Source organism: Perca flavescens, chromosome 23 (genome assembly GCF_004354835.1).
Source record: "Perca flavescens isolate YP-PL-M2 chromosome 23, PFLA_1.0, whole genome shotgun sequence".
In the NCBI taxonomy this organism is placed as follows: domain Eukaryota; kingdom Metazoa; phylum Chordata; class Actinopteri; order Perciformes; family Percidae; genus Perca; species Perca flavescens.
The window spans coordinates 20156676-20180252 of record NC_041353.1 but is presented as its reverse complement, the minus strand read 5'-3'; the positions used below and the strand labels follow the sequence as shown (position 1 = coordinate 20180252).

Genomic DNA, 23577 nt, shown 5'->3' with positions numbered 1-23577 from the left:
CCAAAACTCAGACCACCAGACTCAGACACAGAGCCATCAGCCCACTAAATAAACAAAAAAATAAAGTAATTACTGCAATTCTGCAATCCTCTAAGCACTCTCTGCACTTTAAATACTTTTAGTATATGTGTGTGAAGTAATGTGTCGGATACAGATTGTCTTTCACACTCCTGAGCGGAGAAGAAAGACCCAATCGTCTCACATTACCATGTTGAAGGTGGTCTGTGCCAAAGCTTCGCATGATGATGGTGATTGACGTCATATCTCGTGGGTAGGGAACACATTGTTTTGTTTTGATGTACCATTGCGTGTTGTAAACAGTGCAGTGGTAGTTGTATTGTCAGTTGGGTAACCAGCTATATTTATGTGGGGGGGGTTGCTACATAGGGATTTGTATTTTGTCTGTTGTGTGTGCCTCCCCTCTTGTCCAAAAACCCCACACTTTATTCTTAATAGTCACATACACACAGTACAATGTAGTTAAATCCTAGTAGTAGTAGCAGTGAACAGCTATACATACATCATCTGGGGAGCAATTTAGGGTTAAGTGTCTTGCTCAGGGACACTTTGAGATGTGCCAGGTTGGAACATGGGATTGAAAAGTCAACCTTGTGGTCACGGGACGAGCACTCTACCTCCGAGCCACAAGCCACCCCAATAAACATTTGCCCCATGTGAGGCTCAAAGATCATGAGGCTGACGCGCTCCCTACTGCGCCAACGAGGCTCTAAGTTTGAGGTCCAGGTTGATTGCTGGTAATTGCTGCACACCTGTGTTTGCTGAGTGAGCACACCTTTGTTCACTCAGAGCACACCTGTGTTTTCTCAGCTCCCGGGATAAATGATGGAGAATACCCTGCTACTTCCCTCTCTATTCTCCATATCTTTTGTTGTGCTGGCTGGCGGCAGGCTGTGCTGACCACAGCGTGCGTTGGAAGGTTTTACTCCTTTGTCCTAAAAAGGAGGGTGTTTATCTTGTACTTGGGTTTTGTTTGAAATTTTGTCTTTGTTCTGCCATTTACTAATGCTGTGGTCTTGTCTCTTTGTAGATCGGCCTCTGGCTCGCTTTTTTGTTTCAGTTTTCAACTAATGTCGAGCTTTACTGCACGTTTTCTGTTTGTACTATTAATAAATTGTAGGCTACTGGTAATTTTGTTACAAGCGTCTCCCATCCTTCCTTCAGTTATTTTAACATCAATGATTACTCTCTGGTTCATAGGGTCGTAACAAAAAGTTTACCTACTAGACATTTTCAGGTTATGTGCACTTCAGTTCAGGTTTCCACACACACAAGTTGCACTTTGGACAAAAAGTCCTCCAAACCATATGACGATTTAGGTTGTTTATTCCTACCCTTTAATACGACTCACAGGAGCATTTCATAAATCAGTGGCCCTAGCAGTGACAGGAAATACTAACACGGCACAGGTTGAGGCACAAAAACTACTTGGTTATATTTAGGCACCAACACTTATTAGTAAAGTTTTGGAAAGATTGTGGCAGGGTTAAAATAACACGCTACTTTACTTCCGGAGAACGTGACACATCTTCGTTTGTTCTATAAAGTTAATATTAGGGCTGTCAATCGATTAAAAAAAATTAACTAATTAATTGCACAATTTGCTGTAATTAATCGTGATTAATCGCTTTTTTAAATTGAGACTGAAGCTTATAATAATGGATTTTTAAATGCTAAATCATTTAACTTTGCAAATATGAAGAAAAAACCAAACAAGGAAAGGTTCTGCTAAGTTCAGAATGTTTAATATCTTTCAGAACAACAGCAGCAACAATTTGGCTTAGTCCTGCTGAAGGCTGTTTGACTTGAGAGCAGATTTTTGTCACCATCCCCGGCTGCTGTCGCCTGCTCTCGTCTACTTTACAGGCGAGGCGCCATTCACCTCCAACGAGCCTATGTTCAGTCGGCGGCAGGGCAGTCGGGACTCTCCCGGAAATGGCGAGCAGAATGAGGTGACTAGTCTCAAAATTTGTTTCAGTTGAGCTGAAATGAAGATAGATTCAGCAACTGCACGGCCTATTTCTAGCTTAAAATGTTTTCAGAAACATGTTTCAGTGAACTATCTTGGTACAATATGAGATCGTATTCTGAACGGACGCCATGACAGTCTGGCTCTCAATATCCAGAGAAAACAAACCCATGTGACGCGTTCGTCCAATCAGCTGCCGGTTTTCATTACTTGGGCAACAATACGGAGTAGCGCCGCCTGCTGTTATGGAGACGTATTACGTTTCTCAGCCGCCACATGAAGTAAACAAACACAGCTGCTTTAATTTTGTTAATTTTTTTTAACGAGTTAAATGTTAAAAGATTAACGCAAAAATTAACGCGTTAATTTTGACAGCCCTAGTTAATATATTTTTTTTTCAAACAGGACTCAAATCCTGGTCTCCTGGGTGAAAGTTCTGTATTTGTTTGACCCATCCACCCCCAACCTACCTCTTTATGCGGACATTTGTCACACTTATATTTCGTAACTTTACGTCCTGCTTTGCTCCCGTCATATGTACTATGGCCACTAGAGGTCGGAGTCACTATAAACGGAAATATAAGTCGTAATTGCTGCTTGAACAAATGACTTATGTGGTCGTTTTTCAGGGAAGGACAGTCTAATTTTGGACCACGATTGGCTTCCAACTAGCTGTCATGTCACGAAATGCTGCTTGTACACTTGTTAAATTCAGTTTGAATGTGCCCTATGGAGTTTTCTTGTAAACAAACAAAAGTTATGTTTAGATTCAGTGTTTCTCACCAAAATGCATTGTGTGTATCAGAAACGCATTTCCTTCCTTGTAAAACATTTGCAAAGCCGATTTTTAAACATTGACTTGCTAGCTGTCTTTTTCTTCCCCTGTCATTGTAGCCGCATTGCTGTGTTTTTCGTGCATTACGGTCCCCTGTACACAATCAGTGAAATATGATGAAACTGTGTGTATTGCATCACACATATGAGTTTGTGTGCATCCTCATGCATGAAACAAACAAATCGGGGAAAAAACAGCTCCATAGCTCTAATAGAGTAACTTCAGAAGATGAATGTGAAGAAAGCTGTCTAGTGTCAAACTCTGCACTCACATCAATCTGCACAGTAAATATCAAATATCCAAGCAACAAAAAGGAGGGGGACTTTAATAATTAGGACAAAAATTTTGTGAATTTAAGCACAACACAATGCTCCGTTAATGCTTCGTGAACAGGCGTTGCAGATCTTGTGCGTCACTTCAAAATGCAAAAAAGTCTTTACAGCTTGCATAATGCACAAGTATTTTAGTTTATTCAAGATGGTAATAACATGAAAACCCAATTAAGACAGGGTTAAAAATGTATTCAGCTGCGTCCTGGCAGAGGCTTCCATACAATCAGTGAGCCAGAGCTGAGACAACATGTGATAAAAGCATCAGCTTTAAGTCTTTGTGCCGTGCTGCTGCCCATTAGCTGTTCTCTGAAGGATGCCCTTTGTCTCTGCCATAAGAAATTACTGTTATAGAAAGAGTGTTTATCTGTTGAGAAATAGGGGCTGTGTGGAATTCCAAAAGGCTTTGATATCATATCAAGCGTCTCTTTGAGGAAAGTGAGGACGCTGGGCACACACAAGGGGATACAAAGTCTCCAAACATGTGTATGAATTGTCATAAAGGTATCAGCAGTAATCTATGGAAGGACTTTGACTGAGAAATTTTAAGACTCCATTTGAAATTTCAGTATTTCATAAAGATGTTTCTCCACTGACGGGAGATCATTCACATGTCTTCTGGCACTTGCCAGTATTGCAGGGATACTGACAAGATATAAGATGGGAGATTTAAAAAAAGATACTGAACATTGTCATTCCAATGGCTCCTATGTTGTTTTTTACTGGGAGTACCTCCTTAGAATGAAACAGGAAAAGGCTTAGTGTGAAAAAAAATCCTGAACCTGAAACCTTTTTTTGGGGAGGGGGGTGTCAAGGAATGTCACAGTATGTTGTCACAGTAATGTTTCAATATGCACTCATTAAAGTGAATTTGACTGACAAGACCGTTAAAGTCCTCCTTACATTACTCAATAATTAAGTCGTAATTTAAAAAAAGTTTTGGATACATTTTTACTTCTTCCAACCATCTTTTAAGTTAAGAGTCAATGTAGATTACATATTGCAATATTAATATCAAAATCTTACAGTGAGTCATTATGGAAACAAAACTTATATATTGTGATATTATGTTGTTACTGTGGCCAGGTTATCATCAAAAAAGCGAACATTACGTGAAAGGGGAACTATGCCATATTTATTTTAGCTTAATTTACAGCTTCGGAGTCATTGGAATGGTTATATGACTTTTTTTGGGTTGAGTGGTGGTCGTCTCGCTCCCCGCTAGCGCCTGGGAGCTGAAAAACCACCCTTGCAACTGTCGGCCGGTGAGACGCCGGCCTCAGCGTCAGGAAATATCGTGTGATATCAGGTCTCACAATGTACTGCACACATACGCGAACGGGCTAGCTATAAGAACAAGGTAGCGGTGGAGTTTTTCACACCATCGTCATGGCTGAGCCAGCAAAAAGGAAGCAGAAAGCTAGGAAAGCATAGTGCGTTTTGAGAATGGCGAGAACGGAGACAAACAGAAGCCTGCAGATCCAATGCTGACCTGGCACTCTCACTGTTGCACTTGTAAGTATCTCTGGGATAAACTCTGTTTAATCTTTGTATTTCTTGTTATTGTGAACTCAGGATCTTTGCTATTGTCTGTAAAGGTTTTTATTATGATCACTGTCTGTCACATGACCAGAGGGAGAAGATGAGAGGGTGGAGAGTCGCCAACTAGTTTTTACAACAGTGTTGCCAAATATTTATTCTGAAGCTGTAGGGGAAGTTCTATAGAGAAACCTGCGAAGAAATTGCCAAAACTGCATAGGGCTCCTTTAATGATTTTGTCCATGTTTATATTAGTTGCTTCCATTTTTTTTAGGCTGCTTTAACACGGAGATGACACCGCTTTTCAGCAAAGACCCAACCTACTTTGCATCTGATTGGCTAGAACTCGTTTTGTTGGTGGGTGGAAGTACGATAATTGGTTAAACCCAGCGCATCAAAAACTTAAAACTTAATTTATTTACTTTTAGTCACACGCCGGAGTACTTTAAGCCCTGTACGTTGTATACTCCTACTGATTGCCAGGAAAATCAAAACTGTTAATTTGAACAAAAGCACCTTCACTGACAAAAATCCAATGGACTCAGAGACTGAAACAAGTCTATGTAATGGAGTACTTGACAGCATAACTACAAATGAAAACATTTTTCTACAAAGATGGAGTTATGCTATATCTGAACTCTATCATGTGATCAGAAGCTTGTGAGGGAAAAAAAGGACAAAGAATGAAAAGCCCTCTGTCAAGGAATGTTCTACAGTATAATGTTTGATGTTTAGTGTTACTGACATTGAAATTTAAATAAAAAAAGTTAAGTCTCCAGGAGCACCTTTTGAAAGGAAATGTGTTATTGGATATAATAACAGACCATAAATGCAAGCTTTGAGCAAAAATATGCTAAAAATGCTAAATCAAGCATTGCAAAATGTTTTATGAAATACATTGCCCAAAGATGCAATGAGTAACAAGTCCAAATTAAGATATAAAACCTACTTGAGGAATCTGAATGAATGGCCGTTTCCAATTGGACAGAATGTATTTGTTTATTCCATTTTATACTTTATTTTGAAATGCGGAAACTTTCAACATGTTTATTCTGTGATGACCTGCTTTATAGTTATTCATGAGGGATTTTCTTATTCATTTCCCCTCCTACCAGATTCAAACTGGCGACCTTCCAGTTACAGGGCCCCCTCTCTAACCTCCAGGCGACTGTGCCGCTGTCAAGTGAGCTGTGAAGAACAGAAACGTTTCCTTATAGGCCGAAAATACTTCAATAGAGACATTATGAAAATATTTCCCCCTCTTGACCTGGCTCATGCTCGTACAGTACGTTTAAGTGTTGTACAGCCCGTGTGTGGATGAGAGAGAGAAAGAGAAATTGAAATGGAGAGAGCTGTCCGTGGTGCTGAAATGAGAGCACAGCACGTGGCCTGGTGCGTTACTATGGCTACAGCGGTCTGTATCCCTAAAATAACCATACACACACACACACACACACACACACACACACACACACACACACACACACACATAGTAACCTTATGAAGAAAAAAAAATGGCAATCTGTTGTGGTTCCTGACAACACAGCAGACGTATTGATAACGATGGAGAAATGTCCGTTTCGTCACCCGTGCACTTTAACTTCCCAAGGGGAAGACCGTTTGAAAAAAAATCACGGTCCTCAATATAAACAGTGGCTGAGCAACAAGTAATCAGCTGGTGTGTTTATTCTTTTATCCTTCCCTGCACCGTGTAGAAGATACAATTAGGACCTTTACCCCATTTGCAACATTTCCCGTCTTGTGCATTTTTCTTTCCTTGTATTATATTGTGTTCTTTGTGTTTCGAGACTGACTGTTGAGAAGTCGGCTTTACGTAGGCTCATCCTTTGTAAAGTGCTTTGAAACGGGGTTTGTGATTGACTGACACGCACGTCAATTAGCACAGTGTGAAACAAAGCTTCACTAGGCCACTTTGCATACGTAGGGCTACAAATAACAAAAGGCACAGTAACTGAAAATGTTGATCCTCAAAATCCACAAGTCTGGAGACCAAGACGTCTTAAAGAAACTAATCAAATCTCCAACCTTACGTGGAAAACGTTTTGTGAGGAAAGCTGATGGGTAACATTCTCTACTTTGTTAATGACAGACGTCAAGGCTCTTTGCTCTCTGAGCAAGGAACCCCTCGTTGCTCCACTGGAGCTGTGTCGGAGCTACGAATTCAGGACTTTCAGGAAATTCAGGTGTTTTTACAGGGCAGCTTACATGTGTACAGTCTTTCCACTATTATATTATTATGGAAAAGACCAAACTGGGAAACAAGAACTTCTACAGTAGACACTGCAGTCGTGTTGTTCCAAGCAATAGTTTGGCATTTTGGGAAATACGTTTTTTCGCTTTCTTGCCAGGAGTTAGATGAGAGGATCAGCACCACTATCATATCTGCCTGTTACTCTGCCAAAAAAAATAGCCCGACACATAACGCTCTGTATAACCCAAGCGGTAGTCTTTGGTGCTGCCGGAGGCTCTGCAAGATGTCCCTTACCTTTCTGCTTGCTTTGTGTTGGCATTTTAAACGCTGGTTGATTCAGGAAACATCCTCCTAGCAGACAATCAGATTATATAGATTTTTTTTTTTACAGTACAATTCAATTCCAGAGCTTGCCTCCCTACATACATGTTCCACCAAAACAAGTTCCTTCCCGAGGCTATTTTGCAGAGGCACCGTGGCTCCATCCGGTGCTTAACGCCTCCCAAGACAATTGTGATTGGTTTAAAGAAATGCCAATAAACCAGAGCACTTTTATCTCCCATTCCGGAATGCTGTAGTTTTTGAGGTTTTGAGGTTGCATCGCCAGACCTTCTTCCACAGCGCTGCGGAGGGGGGTCTGGCTAGTTCACAAAGCATTCCGGGATGGGAGGCCTGGCGATGCGAGACAACCCAAGAGGCAACCTCCGGGTCTAAAAAAAATAAAATCCAACGCAGAAGTGCCAAAAACTGCAGATCCTCGAATGGCCACTTGAGGCTGTTTCCCAAAAGCGCAGCCATGGCCGTAGCCAGCTATGAGGTCACCAAGGTCCGGACCTCGGTAATCATTTCCTGAAAAACCTGCAGTCTCTCTGCATCTGAATGACATAAAACTGCTTGAAACTGAAAGCCAGACAGACATCTGTATGAAAAAATCCCTGAATTCAAAGTAAAGAAGTAGGCTGTCATCAACAAAACGAGTTGCTGCGCTTCGGTGGCCGCCATGTTGAATGTAAACAAAAAGCTGCTTGGTCGTTTCTCTATCGCCATCGTGTTAAATCCGCCAATAGCGCGCCAGGTGGATAAGCCAGTTTGTGATTGGTCCCCGCAAAATTGTAACGAAAGCAGGACAGATAAACGTACAGATTTCCAGCCTGAGCTGCAGGGCTGGGTTTACCCAGTCTAAGTGTATTAATGTAAGAGCATTTTATTGTTGTAGCTCATCAATGTGGAGCCCATTTTAGACAATTTGTTTAAAAAAATAAAATCAAATAAATGTAGTGCAGTAAAAAGCCCAATATTTCATTCTAACATATAGCAAAGTAGAAGTATAAAGGAAATACACAAGTACCTCAAAACTGTACTTTAGCTACTTGAGTGAATGTACTTTGTTACTTTACACCACTGAATGTGACAAATTGTGCAGCTTTAATGAAAGTATTTTGACCAACAGGTCCATTTGTATATATTTAATTATACAGTTGTAGAAGGACCTCACTCATTTCTACGGCCCTGTTCACAGCAGAATGAAACATATTTACAGCCTGGTGCAAAAAAAAATGCTCTGGTCTCTATAGCTAATTTCCCCCTCCATGACAACTGTACGGGGTTGAATTTATTTATAACTTACCCGTTTTAATTATATTCAGCTCAAAATTATGCATAATTAAGGGGGTGTCGCTTTGGGTGACAGCTGGGCTGTCGTCACAGGAGGTGAGCAGACTGTAGGCTTCATTCAGCCCGCCTCTGCTCCGTCCACGCTCCACCTCTTTACCCGCTTTTAGATTAGGAGACGTCAGGCACCGCCAAGATGGCGGACGGCCGGAGCTATCGGGAGCCGCCCACTTTGAGCTTAATTTTGTCTCCTCGCAAACCTATGGGTGACGTCACGGAGCTTGCACATTTAACACACCATTCCCTTTTTATTTAATTTTTTAATTAAACAAATGAGATAGAAAGTGTTCATTAATGAGGTGCTGGTAGGCAGATTGTATTACCTTTGGACGGAGCTAGCTGCTTGCCCGTTTCCAATATTAAAGGTCCCATGACATGGTGCTCTTTGGATGCTTTTATATAGACCTTAGTGGTCCCCTAATACTGTATCTGAAGTCTCTTTTATATAGACCTTAGTGGTCCCCTAATACTGTATCTGAAGTCTCTTTTATATAGACCTTAGTGGTCCCCTAATACTGTATCTGAAGTCTCTTTTATATAGACCTTAGTGGTCCCCTAATACTGTATCTGAAGTCTCTTTTATATAGACCTTAGTGGTCCCCTAATACTGTATCTGAAGTCTCTTTTATATAGACCTTAGTGGTCCCCTAATACTGTATCTGAAGTCTCTTTTATATAGACCTTAGTGGTCCCCTAATACTGTATCTGAAGTCTCTTTTATATAGACCTTAGTGGTCCCCTAATACTGTATCTGAAGTCTCTTTTATATAGGCCTTAGTGGTCCCCTAATACTGTATCTGAAGTCTCTTTTATATAGGCCTTAGTGGTCCCCTAATACTGTATCTGAAGTCTCTTTTATATAGACCTTAGTGGTCCCCTAATACTGTATCTGAAGTCTCTTTTATATAGACCTTAGTGGTCCCCTAATACTGTATCTGAAGTCTCTTTTATATAGACCTTAGTGGTCCCCTAATACTGTATCTGAGTGGGGGTGTGGCCTTGACCAACTGCCACTTTGCTCGTTTGAAAGCCATGATGTCTCTCTCTCTCATGGGTGGGCCAAATTCTCTGGGCGGGCAAAGCAGAGAAAGGGGAGGTAACCTTGCTCCTTATGACCTCATAAGGAGAAGATTCCAGATCGGCCCATCTGAGCTTTCATTTTCTCAAAGGCAGAGCAGGATACCCAGGGCTCGGTTTACACCTATCACCATTTCTAGCCACTGGGGGACCATAGGCAGGCTGGGGGAACGCATATTAATGTTAAAAAACTTCATAAAGTGAAATTTTCATGCCATGGGACCTTTAACTGTCTGTTGGGTGTAATCTCGTGGGCAGATCTGAGCGTAATACCAATCTTCTTCTCTTTTGACTAACTGTTTGCAAACTGACAGCTGGCAAATCTTTTCAACCAAATGTGTGAACATTACATTTATAGTCATGCTGTTGTCTGAATCGCGTCACGGTGGAGGAACCTTCTCTTTTTATGTTCATTTTATGACAGCTCTGAGGTGCATAAATGTGAAGCAAGCTTTGGAAGTTTCCGCACGGCTGCTTTGACTTTGCCTGGATAAACAAAAGAAAGCTGCACAGGACGAGATGTGAAAATACACCTGAATCAATACAGCTGAATCATCCAAGATGTTCTAGACTTTCTCCTGTTTTACTTCTGTGTTTGGTCCTTGGTGGGAAATATTTACCCAGAGTAAACTGGACCCGCTGTCTATAGATGTCCCTCTTCACCTCATCCATGTGGAGTTTTAGTGACTGACGTCACAATGCACAATTTCTGGCTAACGAGTTTCTTGTAAACTTTAAAAATTGTGCAGTTATAGCTCAGCAATCATTCAATTCAATGCAATTCAATTGTATTGATAGTGTCAAATCACAACAGGAGTTATCTCAGGACACTTTACAGATAGAGTAGGTCTAGACTACACTCTATAATCATTTGTCTTTCCAAAATAAATGTCTTCCAGGATCATGGACCAATGGTGTGAGCTTCAGGCGAGTTGCCACAGCTATAAGCGAGTCGTCGTCCATCCACAGCGACGTCCTGTATCATCTGACCAAGGACATGTCCAGCATGGGACTGGACCCCATGTCCCACAGCATCCTGGAGCCTGCACCTTATAAACAACAACCCTGGGCTGAGGAATCAAAAACTTTGTTACAGGTAAAAAAAAAAGGGCCACAGAAAAGATGTGTGTAGGTCAAAAAAAACAACAACAACATAATATACTTTTTGGGAACCAATTTGAGGTTAAAGCCTGCTCATACACACTAGTAGTATCTCGCAAAAATAACTTAATCATGTAATATTTCCTGCATGGGTACCGTGTTGCATAGCATTGCATCATTTTATGATTTAGCAGCACAAAATAGAAAAGAAATCTTATTAAAATGACTTCATGACTTTAAATATGTCATGGTGATGATGGAGGAAGCTTTTCTTATATAGTTTGCAAGACGTTTATTCTTGTAGTATTTCAAAATAAAAGTTGAAACTGAGGAATAACCGGGAGAAGAACCGACTACAACCTGAGTTTGAGTCAAAAGCGTATACACGTGAGTTCAAGGTTAATGTAAGTTTAGGGAAAAGACTTCAGTTGAGGATTTAGGCTGATATTAGAAATAGGTTAATGGTAAAGCCTGGGGTTAGCAGTGCCTCAGAAGGTATCTTTGTGTGCGTGCGTGTGTGTGTATCATTGAGTGTAAAATGATATCTTGTAAAATGCTTCTTGGAGGATAACAGAAATATAATCCTGGGACAAAAGCAATGCTACAAATACATTTTATATTGCTTCCGTGATTACGGGGTAGCTATTAGAAAAACACAGGTCTCTCTCAAGGTGACATCAGTGGGCTGTCTAAACCAAGGCTGCTTCCTCTCTCCACACTGCAAAAAATATCCACCATAATCTATCTTTATTTATATATATATATAAATAAGAGCATAAGACATATTTTTTAATTTTAAAATAGGATAACAGGCTATTGGGAAGGGTAAAATAGTACCACATTTTATTGCTACTGTAAGATAAAATTTGAGATGTAGCTTATTTCAGAAACAGGCAAAACTTCTAAAAACAGGTGAAACCACACTAGAAAGTATTTGGCAACACAGTCATTAGTAAATGGTAAGATGAAAGTTATTGAAACGTTAGCTATTAGTTATTTTACTGTCAACAAATAATAAAATGATGATTTGTAATGTTCACTAATTATCAGTAATGTTATAAGTAATGTTATCTTATTACTTGTTTAGTGTATTAGTGTATAGTTTATAAATGTAGGTAGATAATTAATACTTTCTCAATGGTTAATGATTGTTCTGTAAACCATCTATAAACATTATTTGGATGGCTAGTAGTATTACGTTGCAACTAATCCTTATTATAATTATTCCATGGATAATAAGTGGTTTGTAAAGCATCAAGTAGACTAACATAACACAATCTTTTTTTGCTTGATGGCAACTTTTTGATGATCTACAAAAGAGATGATTATTTGATTAGTGTGCGCTGATAATAGCTATCTAAGTAATGCTTTACAAGGTATTTACTAAACATTTACAAGGTATTCAAATAATCAGTTGCAACTTTATAATAGGCATCCAAAATAATGTTTATTGACGGTTTACACAAGTAAGCTTTACAAATCATGAATCATTAACAAATGAAAACTTACTATAATATATCAAATGTTATGTGTGCAATAATAGACTGTTACAATCACATACATTATGGCATTACTAATCATTAGTAAAAAAAAAATAATAATTATAATTTCATTGTAAAATAACTGTTAAGTAAAGTTTAATCAATCATCAATTTACCATTTACTAGTAATGGTTATTGTTAAGTGCTACCAATTATTTAAATTCCCATCAGTTAGGCAAAATGTGTTGATTTTCTGTACTTCAAACGGCATTTTAGAGACTCAGCGTCAAGACCAAATAACTGATTGAAGACAGACATTTTTTACAGTGTGGCATTCTCCGTGCCATAAAGCGCCGGCGGTGCGCAGGCAGCCTCCAGATCACACACAGTGGGATAGATGGGTATCACCAGCACGCGATCAGGCTGCTGAGTCTAAATGCGCAGCCTCTTGTAGCGGACCCGTCCTTCTTTGGCAAAACAATACACCCTGGTGTAGATGTGCCGTTGCCGCTCTTGGACTGTGGACTAACTGGAGTGACCTCCGGTGTCATTTTGGGATGATGGGGATGAAGGTGGTGATGATGAATAGGGCTCTTTTTTTCTGCAAAAACCGCCAACTTTCACTCTCTCTCTTCTTTTTCTTATTCTACTTCTCTGTGTGTCTTTAAAGCGCAACAGCATGCAGATAACCCCGAGTGAAGACAAAATCCCAGTAAGTACACCAGTATCCATCCGCCGACACTCTTTGTTTTCTTGTCTTAGCCTTGAGTTTAATTAGCTACACCTGTGACCAATCTGTGTTTGGCTAATGGCCCCACTGTAATAGTTATAATACTCGAATTTACATTTGGTTGCAAACTCCGAAGAGCTGTTTACGTTAAAGCTTAGCAACACTAAAAACCAGAGTTCCGAATCTATTTCTGTAGCTAAATACTATTGTGTTGGAGACTATTTGACAGGTATAATAAAACACGACAACACGTTAAAAAATGTTTTATGGTAGCAGCAAACAGGTTAGGTTCTTTAAAAATATTTCGTTTTTTTTCCTTCTGGGAACCTTCAGGGAACGGTTTTGTTAACCTTTAACCATCTGGGAACCTTCTTGGAGCTAGCTAGGCGAAACCAAATGGTAGCCTAATCGTTCCTGTACTGTAGCTACGTTCTTCTTATTAAAGACCCAGAAACCCTTCGGTAAAGTTCCAGGAGTTTGAAGGTAGCAGCCATTGTGTGTAGGCCTACTATAGCATAGCTTACATCACGTTACGTATCTTCTGCGATTGAGAACTTTTAAAAACTTCCAATGGATAATATTATCTTTTACTTGACAGTATACTGCTGCTATGTTTTCAAGATATTCCAAATTTGACAATGGTTTTTATTTCTTGACATCTTTTGACACGACCTCATTTGGGCGGAGCTATGTTGGGAATAATGTCACCAAACTCCATAGCTGTGTCTGAAATCACTCCCTGGTTCACTCATTTATTATTTACCGTAATAAACACTCAATTGGGTATTCTATAACGAGTGGTATTAAGCATACATGTGGGATTTTTTCAGTGGTGTAGTCTAATGTATTGTAGTGGGTGTACTGTACTGTATATGTATTTATGGGCCAGAATGGGACTTTGGGGGTCTGGGTATCCTCCCCCAGGGGAATTTTGAGCGTCAAAGACTTAATTTCCTGCATTTTGATACACTTTTATGCACCAATTCACAGCTGAAATACCTTTTTATTTAGCCTATCCAAAGAAAAAAAACAACACAGATGACAATTCAAAATATGTCAGAAATATAATGGTAAAGTATGTTGTTGCGTGTCATTGTCCATTTAAGTGGGGATATGGAAATCCTGGAGCTTTCTTAGTAGGTATACTGCGTATACCTGCGTATCACGTAGACTACACCACTGGATTTTTTTGGTAGAAAGAAGACTTTTTGTTCAATTGTGGAAATTGTTTGGGGTGCTTCCACACTGATAATACAGACATTCAAATAAAATGGCAACGTAAATGTAGTAAATATGGCGTGACTTTGGACACAGCCCATGAAAAAAAGAAAATGTGTAAAGGAAGGGCTGTAACTAATGACTATTTTCATTGTCGATTAATCTGTCGGCTAATTTTCTAGATTAATCAGTTAGTTGTTTTGTCTATAAAATGTCAAAACATGTTAAACACAATGTTAATGAGTGTTTCCCAAAGCCCAAGAGGACGTCCTCAAATGTTTTATCCACAACTAAAAGATATTCAGTTTACTGTCACAGAGTTAAGAAACTAGAAACAATATTCACATTTAAAAAGTTAGAATCAGAGAATTTTTACTTTTTTCATAAAAAGTTACTTAAACCGATTAAATGATTACCAAAATACTTTAATTTAATAGTTTTCAACAAAAAATGTGTGCAAGGAAGATATCAATCAAGCACAGTCTGTGCAGTCGAGGGCTGGCAACGACTAAAGAAATACCCACACTAATATGATTTTGTCGACTAATCAATGAGTGGATTTAATCGACAGATCTGTAAAAAGAATCATGAAAAAAGCACCACTTTAAATCTTGTGTTTACCATAGGGCTGGGCGATGTGGAGAAAATCAGATATCACCATATTTTTGACCAAATAACTTGATGTCGATGTTGTGACGATATTGTATCTTCACAATTAGATTTTAGATAAATAAATCATCAGTAATGTGGATATAATGACTAAGTGGGTAAAGGCAGTTAATAGAACAGCTAGAACAGCCTGCTAAGTTCAGAAAAGGACATCACTTTACTGTAATGCAGCCTTTAAAACCAGCAAAAGATCAAACTTAAGCCATTTACGATATTACGATATCTGAAATCTTAGACGATATATGGTCTCATATCATGATATATATATATATATATATATATATATATATATATATATATATAAAAACATCAATATATTGCCCAGCTTTAGTTTACCACATATGCGCTCATAAGTTTCTTTGTAAATAAGCATGACAAAGCATAACAAATGACTAATTGACTAATGAAATCTTAGTCAACTAAGACCAAAACGACCGATTAGTCGACTAAACGACTAAAAGGGGGCATCCCTATGCATGCCTTAGAAGAAGTCCAATTAGTCTAAATAAATGAAAAGACCTGTGTGGGAGGGCCATGGATGCCTGCTGGGTTTTTAAAATATTTGAGCTAATCTGGCATTGGAACCAACAAAGCACGTGGCCATATTTCAATGATATCAAGATCCAAGATAAACTTCCTGTTGACTGACAGCCAGGCCCAGTAAGTTAATCCCGTAAACTACATTTTCTGATGTTTCAGACATGTACTGAATACGAAGCAGTCAAGCACTGTGAAATCAGAGTTGAAAATTGAAGTTGGCCTACTCAGTAAGATCCCAAACAGCTTTTTGGCTACTGGGAAATGGTAAGGCATTTAAAAAATTGTGCACACAAACTATTTAGGCCTACAAGATCATTCAACTGACACTGTCATGGTGATCCCTGATACCTAGTATGCAAGGCTTGAAGTTGCCACTGATTCATACATAGCTACCATGCCATAGTGTGAGGTTACAGCAGCTTGTTTGCTAGCTAGGTTATTAAATATCATTAAAGTGTCTATAAGTGATATTTTACACTACCAATGGATCAAATGAAAATGTGAAAGGCATTGCTCATAGTGATGAACCGTAACAAAATAAGTGAAAAATTAAGCTAATCCGGTCTTATTTGTGGGAAACTTGAGCTCGAAAATACATGTGCCATGTGCCAAATATTGCAATGTCACTTACATAAATTAGATGGATAAATAATAGCCATTTAATTAATGTAAGTGACGTTGCATTATTTAGTGCTTCAACAACAATGCAATATAGTCATATAGCTGTGACACACACACATGCAGACACTAAGTGAATAGAGTAGAATTTAACTTAACATAGATGCACAACACCATATCTTAAAACCTGTCCTGCTGATAAGTTAAAAAGATCTCTCATGCCCAGAGCCTATAGAGTGTTACCTCTTGTGTCCTCCATGTTTAGTCTCCCTCTCTACTTTCCCTATTCTAAATAAAGAATAAAACTGCCAAAGGTGAGCTGGCTGCCCACTCTGCTGCTGAAGGTTCTCACTTCAGTGTTTTTGAGAACCTGCCAAAAGCCACTTCTGTTTGCGTGTGCTGACAGTGCAGTAGATGCTTAAGTTCATTCAAACGGTTATTACATAACCCCCGCTGCTGCATAAAGGTTCTGTGTATGCTGTCTTTAAACAGTGTGTATTTGTTAAATGGATTGGGATGCCTTGCAATGATTATTGTAAAGAAGTGAGAGTAGGACCGAGATGATGGTTTCCTCAATCTGAGAGCAGTTTCAATGGTTAGTGCTACTGCTACTGTTTGTACAGCGTACGTATTTCTACTTTATATTTACATTCCCTTTTGATTTCTCTTGGCTCCCTGCAGGTCGTGGAGTCACTTTCAAGCCCTCAGGGCAGTGCAGAAGGCCTTTACTTCTTCGATGGCAAACGAAAAGTTGACTACGTTCTGGTCTTCCATCATCGGCGGCCCGCCTCCATAAGATCTCGTGCCAGCGCCACAGTTTCACACGACAGGTTATCCATTGTTTCCAATGGCAACTTTGCCCCTTCGGTGGGCTCAGATCCAATGGCAGGAAGAGGCAGCATACCGAGAGTGGGGGCTGGCTGTGTTGGCGAGGTGTTCATGGAGCTTGGTCGTGCGGGAGGGAATGAGCTAACAGAGCCTGCTGACCATGAAATGCATCTAATCAGACAGGAATTTGAGGCTAACCTGCTGGAGGCCGGCCTGGAGATAGAGAGAGACAGAGAGGTGAGTGTGACTGTATTGACGCATATCTTTTACTTTCTAATGTAATATAACTATGTGCTTATGCAGTTGAGAGTTATGATTTTGGTGAGAACTATTCTTTTGGCGGATTAATATACTTTTGGAAAACTGCTGACCAGCAACTTTGGTCTAAAACCAGTTGTATGGAAGCTAGGGACATTTAATGTATAAATATAGAAGCCCATTGTTCTCAAGGATGAAGGTTTTTATTAAAAAAAAGAAATAGAAACAATCTTAAAATCTTTTTTATTGGATAGTGTAGACCCACAGGAAAGGGGATGACACAGAGTGAAGGGCTGCGGGTCAAATTTGAACCCGGTCCACTGCCAAGGACTCAGCCTACATTGGGTGCACACGCTACTCGGTGATCTAGAGATCTCCCCGAGTCTGCGATTGTAATACCAATACATTTTTTGTCAAATGCAACGAATATCTCGTCACGGTCCGCTAGCTGTCCATTCTGTGTGTGCGTGCTGAAAAATATCCTGTGTTCTTACACAGCCCTGGCTCTATAAATGGGAAACAAACTAAGGTTTGGACCGAGCCACGCAGCACTGTAACGTTTGTGCTCATGGATGTACAAAGAGAAAGGCTGTGGGAGCGAGAGGGACGCTAAATGCCAACGCAGACTCCACCTTTTGAATTATTGTTTTTTGCCGACTTAGGGGCAGCGTAGTCTGGCCTACCGGATGTACAGTCTGGATGAACAGTGCGGGTATGAAGTCAATTGAACTGTTTGGTATCTGGAAAAAGCATTTTTCTTTATTAAAGTTGAACAATTATGGTTAATCCTTTTTGTCACAATACCTGCAGAAGTAATCAGGATAACTTCAGTCATTAACCGGCAGCCTGTGGTTTGATACACAGACTAGATGCTACAATTTTTACCGACTTTACAGGATTTTTAAAATCAACCCTGACACAGGATCTGATGTAACCGTCTTGAGCTATTTAAGGTGAGCGCCTACATACGGCACCTGGCTCAGATGGTAGAGGAAATAGGTGGGTGAGACTCGATGCGTTGTTAAGGTTATAAGGTGGCTATTACACCAGCAAGAGCATAGTGTCACAAGGAGGTTTCTATTAATCTTTGAAATGTATCTTTTATTTCCATTTTTATGTTTCATGCACCGTGTTCAGCCTTCCTTCGTCACCTTGCTGCTGTTGGACAAAATAATAGAAAAACTACATAAAAGTGTGTTAGCTTTAGAGCACACAAAGTGTACAGGCACAAACATGGATTCTCATTAAGAGGGCTAAGATGCATTGATAACATGATTATCGATGCATCATGATGCATCAAAAGCTTTTATTACATTATTTTTTCTCACTGTGTCTACTTGCTACTTTTAAGACATAGTGTATGTGTAATAAGCCATGGTTAAAACAAACAGATACATTTACCTCCGCTATCTTTTAGTTTAACTTTTTAAATTTTAAGATTTTTGACATTTCTACATCGAGCCATAATCTTTCAAGAGAGAATCGTGATTCATCTAAGAATCAACTTTTTTTGCCACCCCTAGTATCTTCAGTACTTACAGTCCAAATCAACAAAATACAACCAACTGCACTGTAAATATAATTTGATACACAGGTAAGCCTGCTCAGTTAAAGCATACAAGCAGTCAGTCAGAAACGTCTTGTATTCAGGGCAACACACAAAAATGCACAAGTTGGTGCAGGCTGCAGCAAACCTGCAAACCTGAGCAATGGAGAGAAAAATCAAGTCTGATGAGTCATTCTACCTTGTTCTGCTGTCCAGGAACATTTCGGACAGAAGGACAAAGGAAACCTTTAACCACCAATGTTTACAGCCAATAGTGTGGATCTGTATTGATCGTAAGGAAACTTTAAAGAGTGGTGATTGTTCTGCATGCCCAAAATATAAATATTGAGCAAGCCATTTTACAGGACTAAATCAGACCAAAGTTGAGAAGCTCAGAGCATTTGATCCAAACTCTAACTAACTAACCCTAACCCTAAGTTTTTATTGTATCTTCTCATAATATATAATTACTTCCTCACACATAATGGAATACATTTTGGTTTCAGTTCTGAGCTTTGTTCATGTTCTTCTGAAAAGTCACATTTATAGTGTTTGTTCCTAGTCGCTTTTATATATGACCTACACTGCTAAATGGCAGTTTACTGAATATAACTCACCTTTACTACAATCAAAATTTCTTTTCCATGTGATGTTTCTGTTATTTTGTGTCTTACCACTTATGTGTGTGTGTATGTGTGTATGTGTACATATATATATATATATATATATATATATATATATATATATATATATATATATATATATATATATATATATATATATATATATATACACGGATTCTGTTTATTTTGGTGTTGGAATCCGCACAACAGCCTGGCGGTTTCCTGTGAGTTGACAGGCGTAAATTGTAGTTGCTGTAGCCAACACAGCTGCTGTGGTGACCTCTTTGTGTTGATTTACAAATTTTGCCTGAAACTGGTCATTTTGTTTTGACATGTACAAATTGCTTCGATGTGATTGTGTTACATAGCAACCTGTACTTGCGTGTAAGAGTGTGTAGTTCAGTCCTGCTTTTGGTGTGTGTGTGTGTGTGTGTGTGTGTGTGCATGTGTGCGTGCGTGCGTGCGTGGAAGAACACAGTCAGTGTGCTCTGTGTTGTTGTAGTGGGTCTGCAGGCTCACTGCCACAGAGTTGTACAAATTTAGTTATTGTTCCACTTGTTACCAAATGAACTGCTGCTGCACTTTGGCTCTCTAACACTAAGAGGAATCAGTTGGGAGTGTCTCTTGCTTCAGCTGTTGCAAGCTGCAAGGAATGGTCTTGCCATTTTGTGAATTGTTCCCTAAAACTGAGAATTAGAAACTGGAATAATGATATATCTTGGTTACCAGTAGGCTCACAATGTTCAGAGAAGAGTTATATGTATGTTAAATGCAGGATAGAAAGACTTTTACAGGTGCCATACCACTGTACAGTATTCGGGTTTGGCATGTGTGATACCTATTTTGCTAAATACGTGCGACTGTGTGGGCATGTATGTGTGCTGGATGGCAGCCAGTTGGCAGTGTGTGCGGTCTGCAGGCTAGTATTAATCAGATTGTTGATAGTGCGGCCGCGAAGCTAAACCAGGATTAGATTGGCTAACTGACTGAAAGCTCTTTACCCCATCTCATGAATTGAGGGGTAGATCGAATCTGCGTGAGTGCAGCCAATATTAAGAGGAAGACTTGTGTTCCGATATGTCTCATTTAAATGTAGTGGGGTGTACTCTTACAAAATGACTGACAAACATAATTACACTCCTTCAATCAGCTAGATGTGGTTGTAGGTAGTGCTGGCAGAGAGAAGGAACACTGTCTGATAATAACTGTAGGTTTGCTGCTTACTTAATAACTCATATAAATACAACTAGACAACGGTAATGCAGTTTGTCAGCGTATACTGTGTGCAGATAGTAAAATAATGTACCTTTTTTTTTATATTTAACATATTTGAATATGACTACTCCTCAGAATGGCTTTGTTTCACATCAGGTTGAATATATGAATCACTTAATGAACCAACCATTCAGCAAAGCAACACAATGGTTAAATCTGTTATTCATGTACAGGTCAACAAAGATGACATTGAGATATTGTAAACACACACTGGCCAATGTGGCAGCAATTACTAACTGTGTGACTATTCAGACTGATTGAGGGACAGAAATAATCCTGTAAATTGGCATTTCCCAAGGCTTGAATTTTTATATTAAGTATAGCAGTGCACTGCAGTATTAAGGTATTAATTAATAATGTGCTATATTTACATAGTTCACCATGTGTTTTACTGCATAGTTTGATACTTTAAAATAATAATTTCAAAAAAAGTAGGCTGAATAATGTTTAAGTCATTTAACAAGTCGCGTTTAGATGAGAAACCAAGCAAAAGTGCGTCAGAATAATTGGATAGTGGGAAAATAGAGTGTATAAATGTCAAACTTGTTGACTGTGTCTGAAAATTATTGAGTTGACCTTTGATCTCTTAGGGACATCCCCTTACAGAACACTTTTAATTAAATCAGAGCAAGATGTTAATTCATGAGTGAGCTGGGACTTTTGAAGAGTTCAGTCTGTGGGGGCTTGGGAAACAGAATGTGCAAGATTAACTGTTTGGTAAGACTTCCCTCAGGTGAAGAATGATTCTCTCTCTGCATATTGCTTGACAGGCGGCAAGAGGAGGAGGAGCACACTCCTCTGTCCGCTCAGGTCCTGCTGCATCAATGTGCTGTAGAGAAATGCCAATAATCACAAAAAGCATCAAGATCACAATACTAATGATTACTGAATGTGCATATTTTTCTCTTGGAGGGACAGTTCTGATGCTTTGGAGAATCCCTGATATGTACCCATAGACTTTAGCCAGCCCATTGAAAATGACCATAAGGGCCGATTATGCAAGAATCTCATAACGACCCACAATTTCCCTAATTTCTTGTCGGGCTGATCATGAGTGCAAACGAGGAAGTAAGGTGACAAAGTATAAGAGCGCCAAATTCTGATTAAGGAGGCAGGTTTGGGTCAAACTAACACAGGACTTTTGCTTAGGAAACCGGGGTTTGTGTCGTGTGTGAAACCAAAAGTTTTACAAGAAGTTTTACAGCCCTTAAACGTACGTTATACTAGCCGCATCCAAGGTGGCGCGCGCCATCGTGACGTCAAAATGATGTAATATCCTGCTGCCGCGCTCGGATTTATGGCGCGCGAGCAGAGGTCGCGCACGGCTCTTTTTTGTTTTCAGCGGTGCGCAACAAAGTGGAAACAGGAGGCCTGAACACGTTTGCCAACAACCAGATGCCAGGACTCTCTGAGTGACTGCAAGTCTGTCTTGTAAACTTACTGGGTTAAGATGAGCTCTTTTATGGTGAATGAAAGGCTTGAGCCGACGAAGTAGGTCATCAAATCAAATCAAAGCATTGACGGCAATGCTGCGGCCATTTCTGCCGTTGTTTACCTTTTTCTTCTTCTTCTAGTCCATAGAAAGGGCAATGTCAGTAGCCTTTGCTCATTAGCGCCACCTCTGTTCAGGAGAAGACTGCAACTAGTGTCGTGAGCACCAGCGCGAGTATAAATAGGCACGGAGATCCCATGACGTCACATTTGCGCACGCCAGCTGGGCTGCGTCTAGTATATAAGAGCCTTTAGTCTGTGATGCAATGACGTCCTCATTTTAGTTTATTACGTGACACATTTTAAGCCAAACCCTAAGTATTTTTGTTTAATTTCAGTTTCACAACGTTTACTACGTTCTTAAACTTAAAACTGCATGCTTTATGTTAAATAGAACAGTCACATGATTTACCCACAACGATGTGGCAGTGATTAGAATGGGGTGGTGATGGCGCAGTGGATATGACACATACCTTTTGTGTGGGATATCTGGGTTCAATTCCCACATCAAATGACATGTAATGTAAAGAATGGTCGTTTTGGGAGTCTTTTGAAATCGACCTACAATGTGGTTTAGGTATGATGGAATGTTTTACAAATATAAAGCCTCCATGGATACAAAAAAAATCATAATTCAAACAGTAATAATTGACCTTGTTGTATTCTGAGGTGTCCTGTCGATAGTTTCACAAATGTCTCATTTATAGTGGTGGTCTATGGGAATATGCTTAGTGGGCCGCAAGGGATTTCATAGTTGCATTAGCACAAGTGACCACTGGGAACATTTGGAAACACGGCTGCGTGGTATTCAGCACTCTTAATACATCCATGCTTAGGCGTGGCTAGAGTCTATCCCAGAATGCCCTGGGAGAGAAGCCAGGTACTCCCTAGAAAATGTTGTGAGTCTGTTATAAGGCTAACACATATAGACAGATTTACACATTTGCAAATGCATCTTACCCCACATGTGTTTGGACTTTGCGAGGACATGGGTTCCCTGTTGCTAGATAAAACATTTACCCCATCCACAACCACTCATTCACATTAACTATTACAGCTACTTTTTTGTGGGCATTTTTAGGCCTTTATTTCCGCAGGACAGATGAAGACATGAAAGGGGAGAGAGAGAGGGGAATGACATGTAGCAAAGGGCCCTATATATGTGCGCCTGCTCTACCAACTGAGCTAACCCTGCCATTAAAAGGCAAATTTGAGGCTATTTTTTGAGAGGTGATTGTCTGATCACAGCAATTGGGTCATACAAACTCAAGATGAAGTGTAACCATAACTGTTACTGTGGCAACATTGACAGCATTACATTTTGGTACTCTATAGTAGACTAAAAGAATTATATTGTCATTCTTTTCAACTGATGTTGCAGCTCTGCAGCAGAAACCTGTTGCTGCCCCTGGTATTAACGTACAAAAAATAAATAATTTGCATTAGAGTGTGGGTCAACAAAAATGATCAGTTATGATGTGTGCTTATTTCTGTGATGCAACAGGTAGCCTGTAGTTGTAGGGTACATCACGCCTCTCTGGTGGCCAGG

The 23577-nt window shown here is 39.6% G+C and overlaps 1 protein-coding gene across 1 annotated transcript in view; it reads left to right on the top strand.

Moving 5' to 3' along the window:
- Positions 1-10624: 10624 nt before the first annotated feature.
- Positions 10625-23577, top strand: part of ano2b (anoctamin 2b) — an 81500-nt gene continuing 68547 nt past the window's right edge. Inside the window, 3 exon segments of the mRNA XM_028571036.1 lie at positions 10625-10746; positions 12903-12944; positions 16689-17072. Coding sequence (XP_028426837.1) covers positions 10648-10746; positions 12903-12944; positions 16689-17072 — 525 coding nt within the window. The 5' untranslated portion in view covers positions 10625-10647.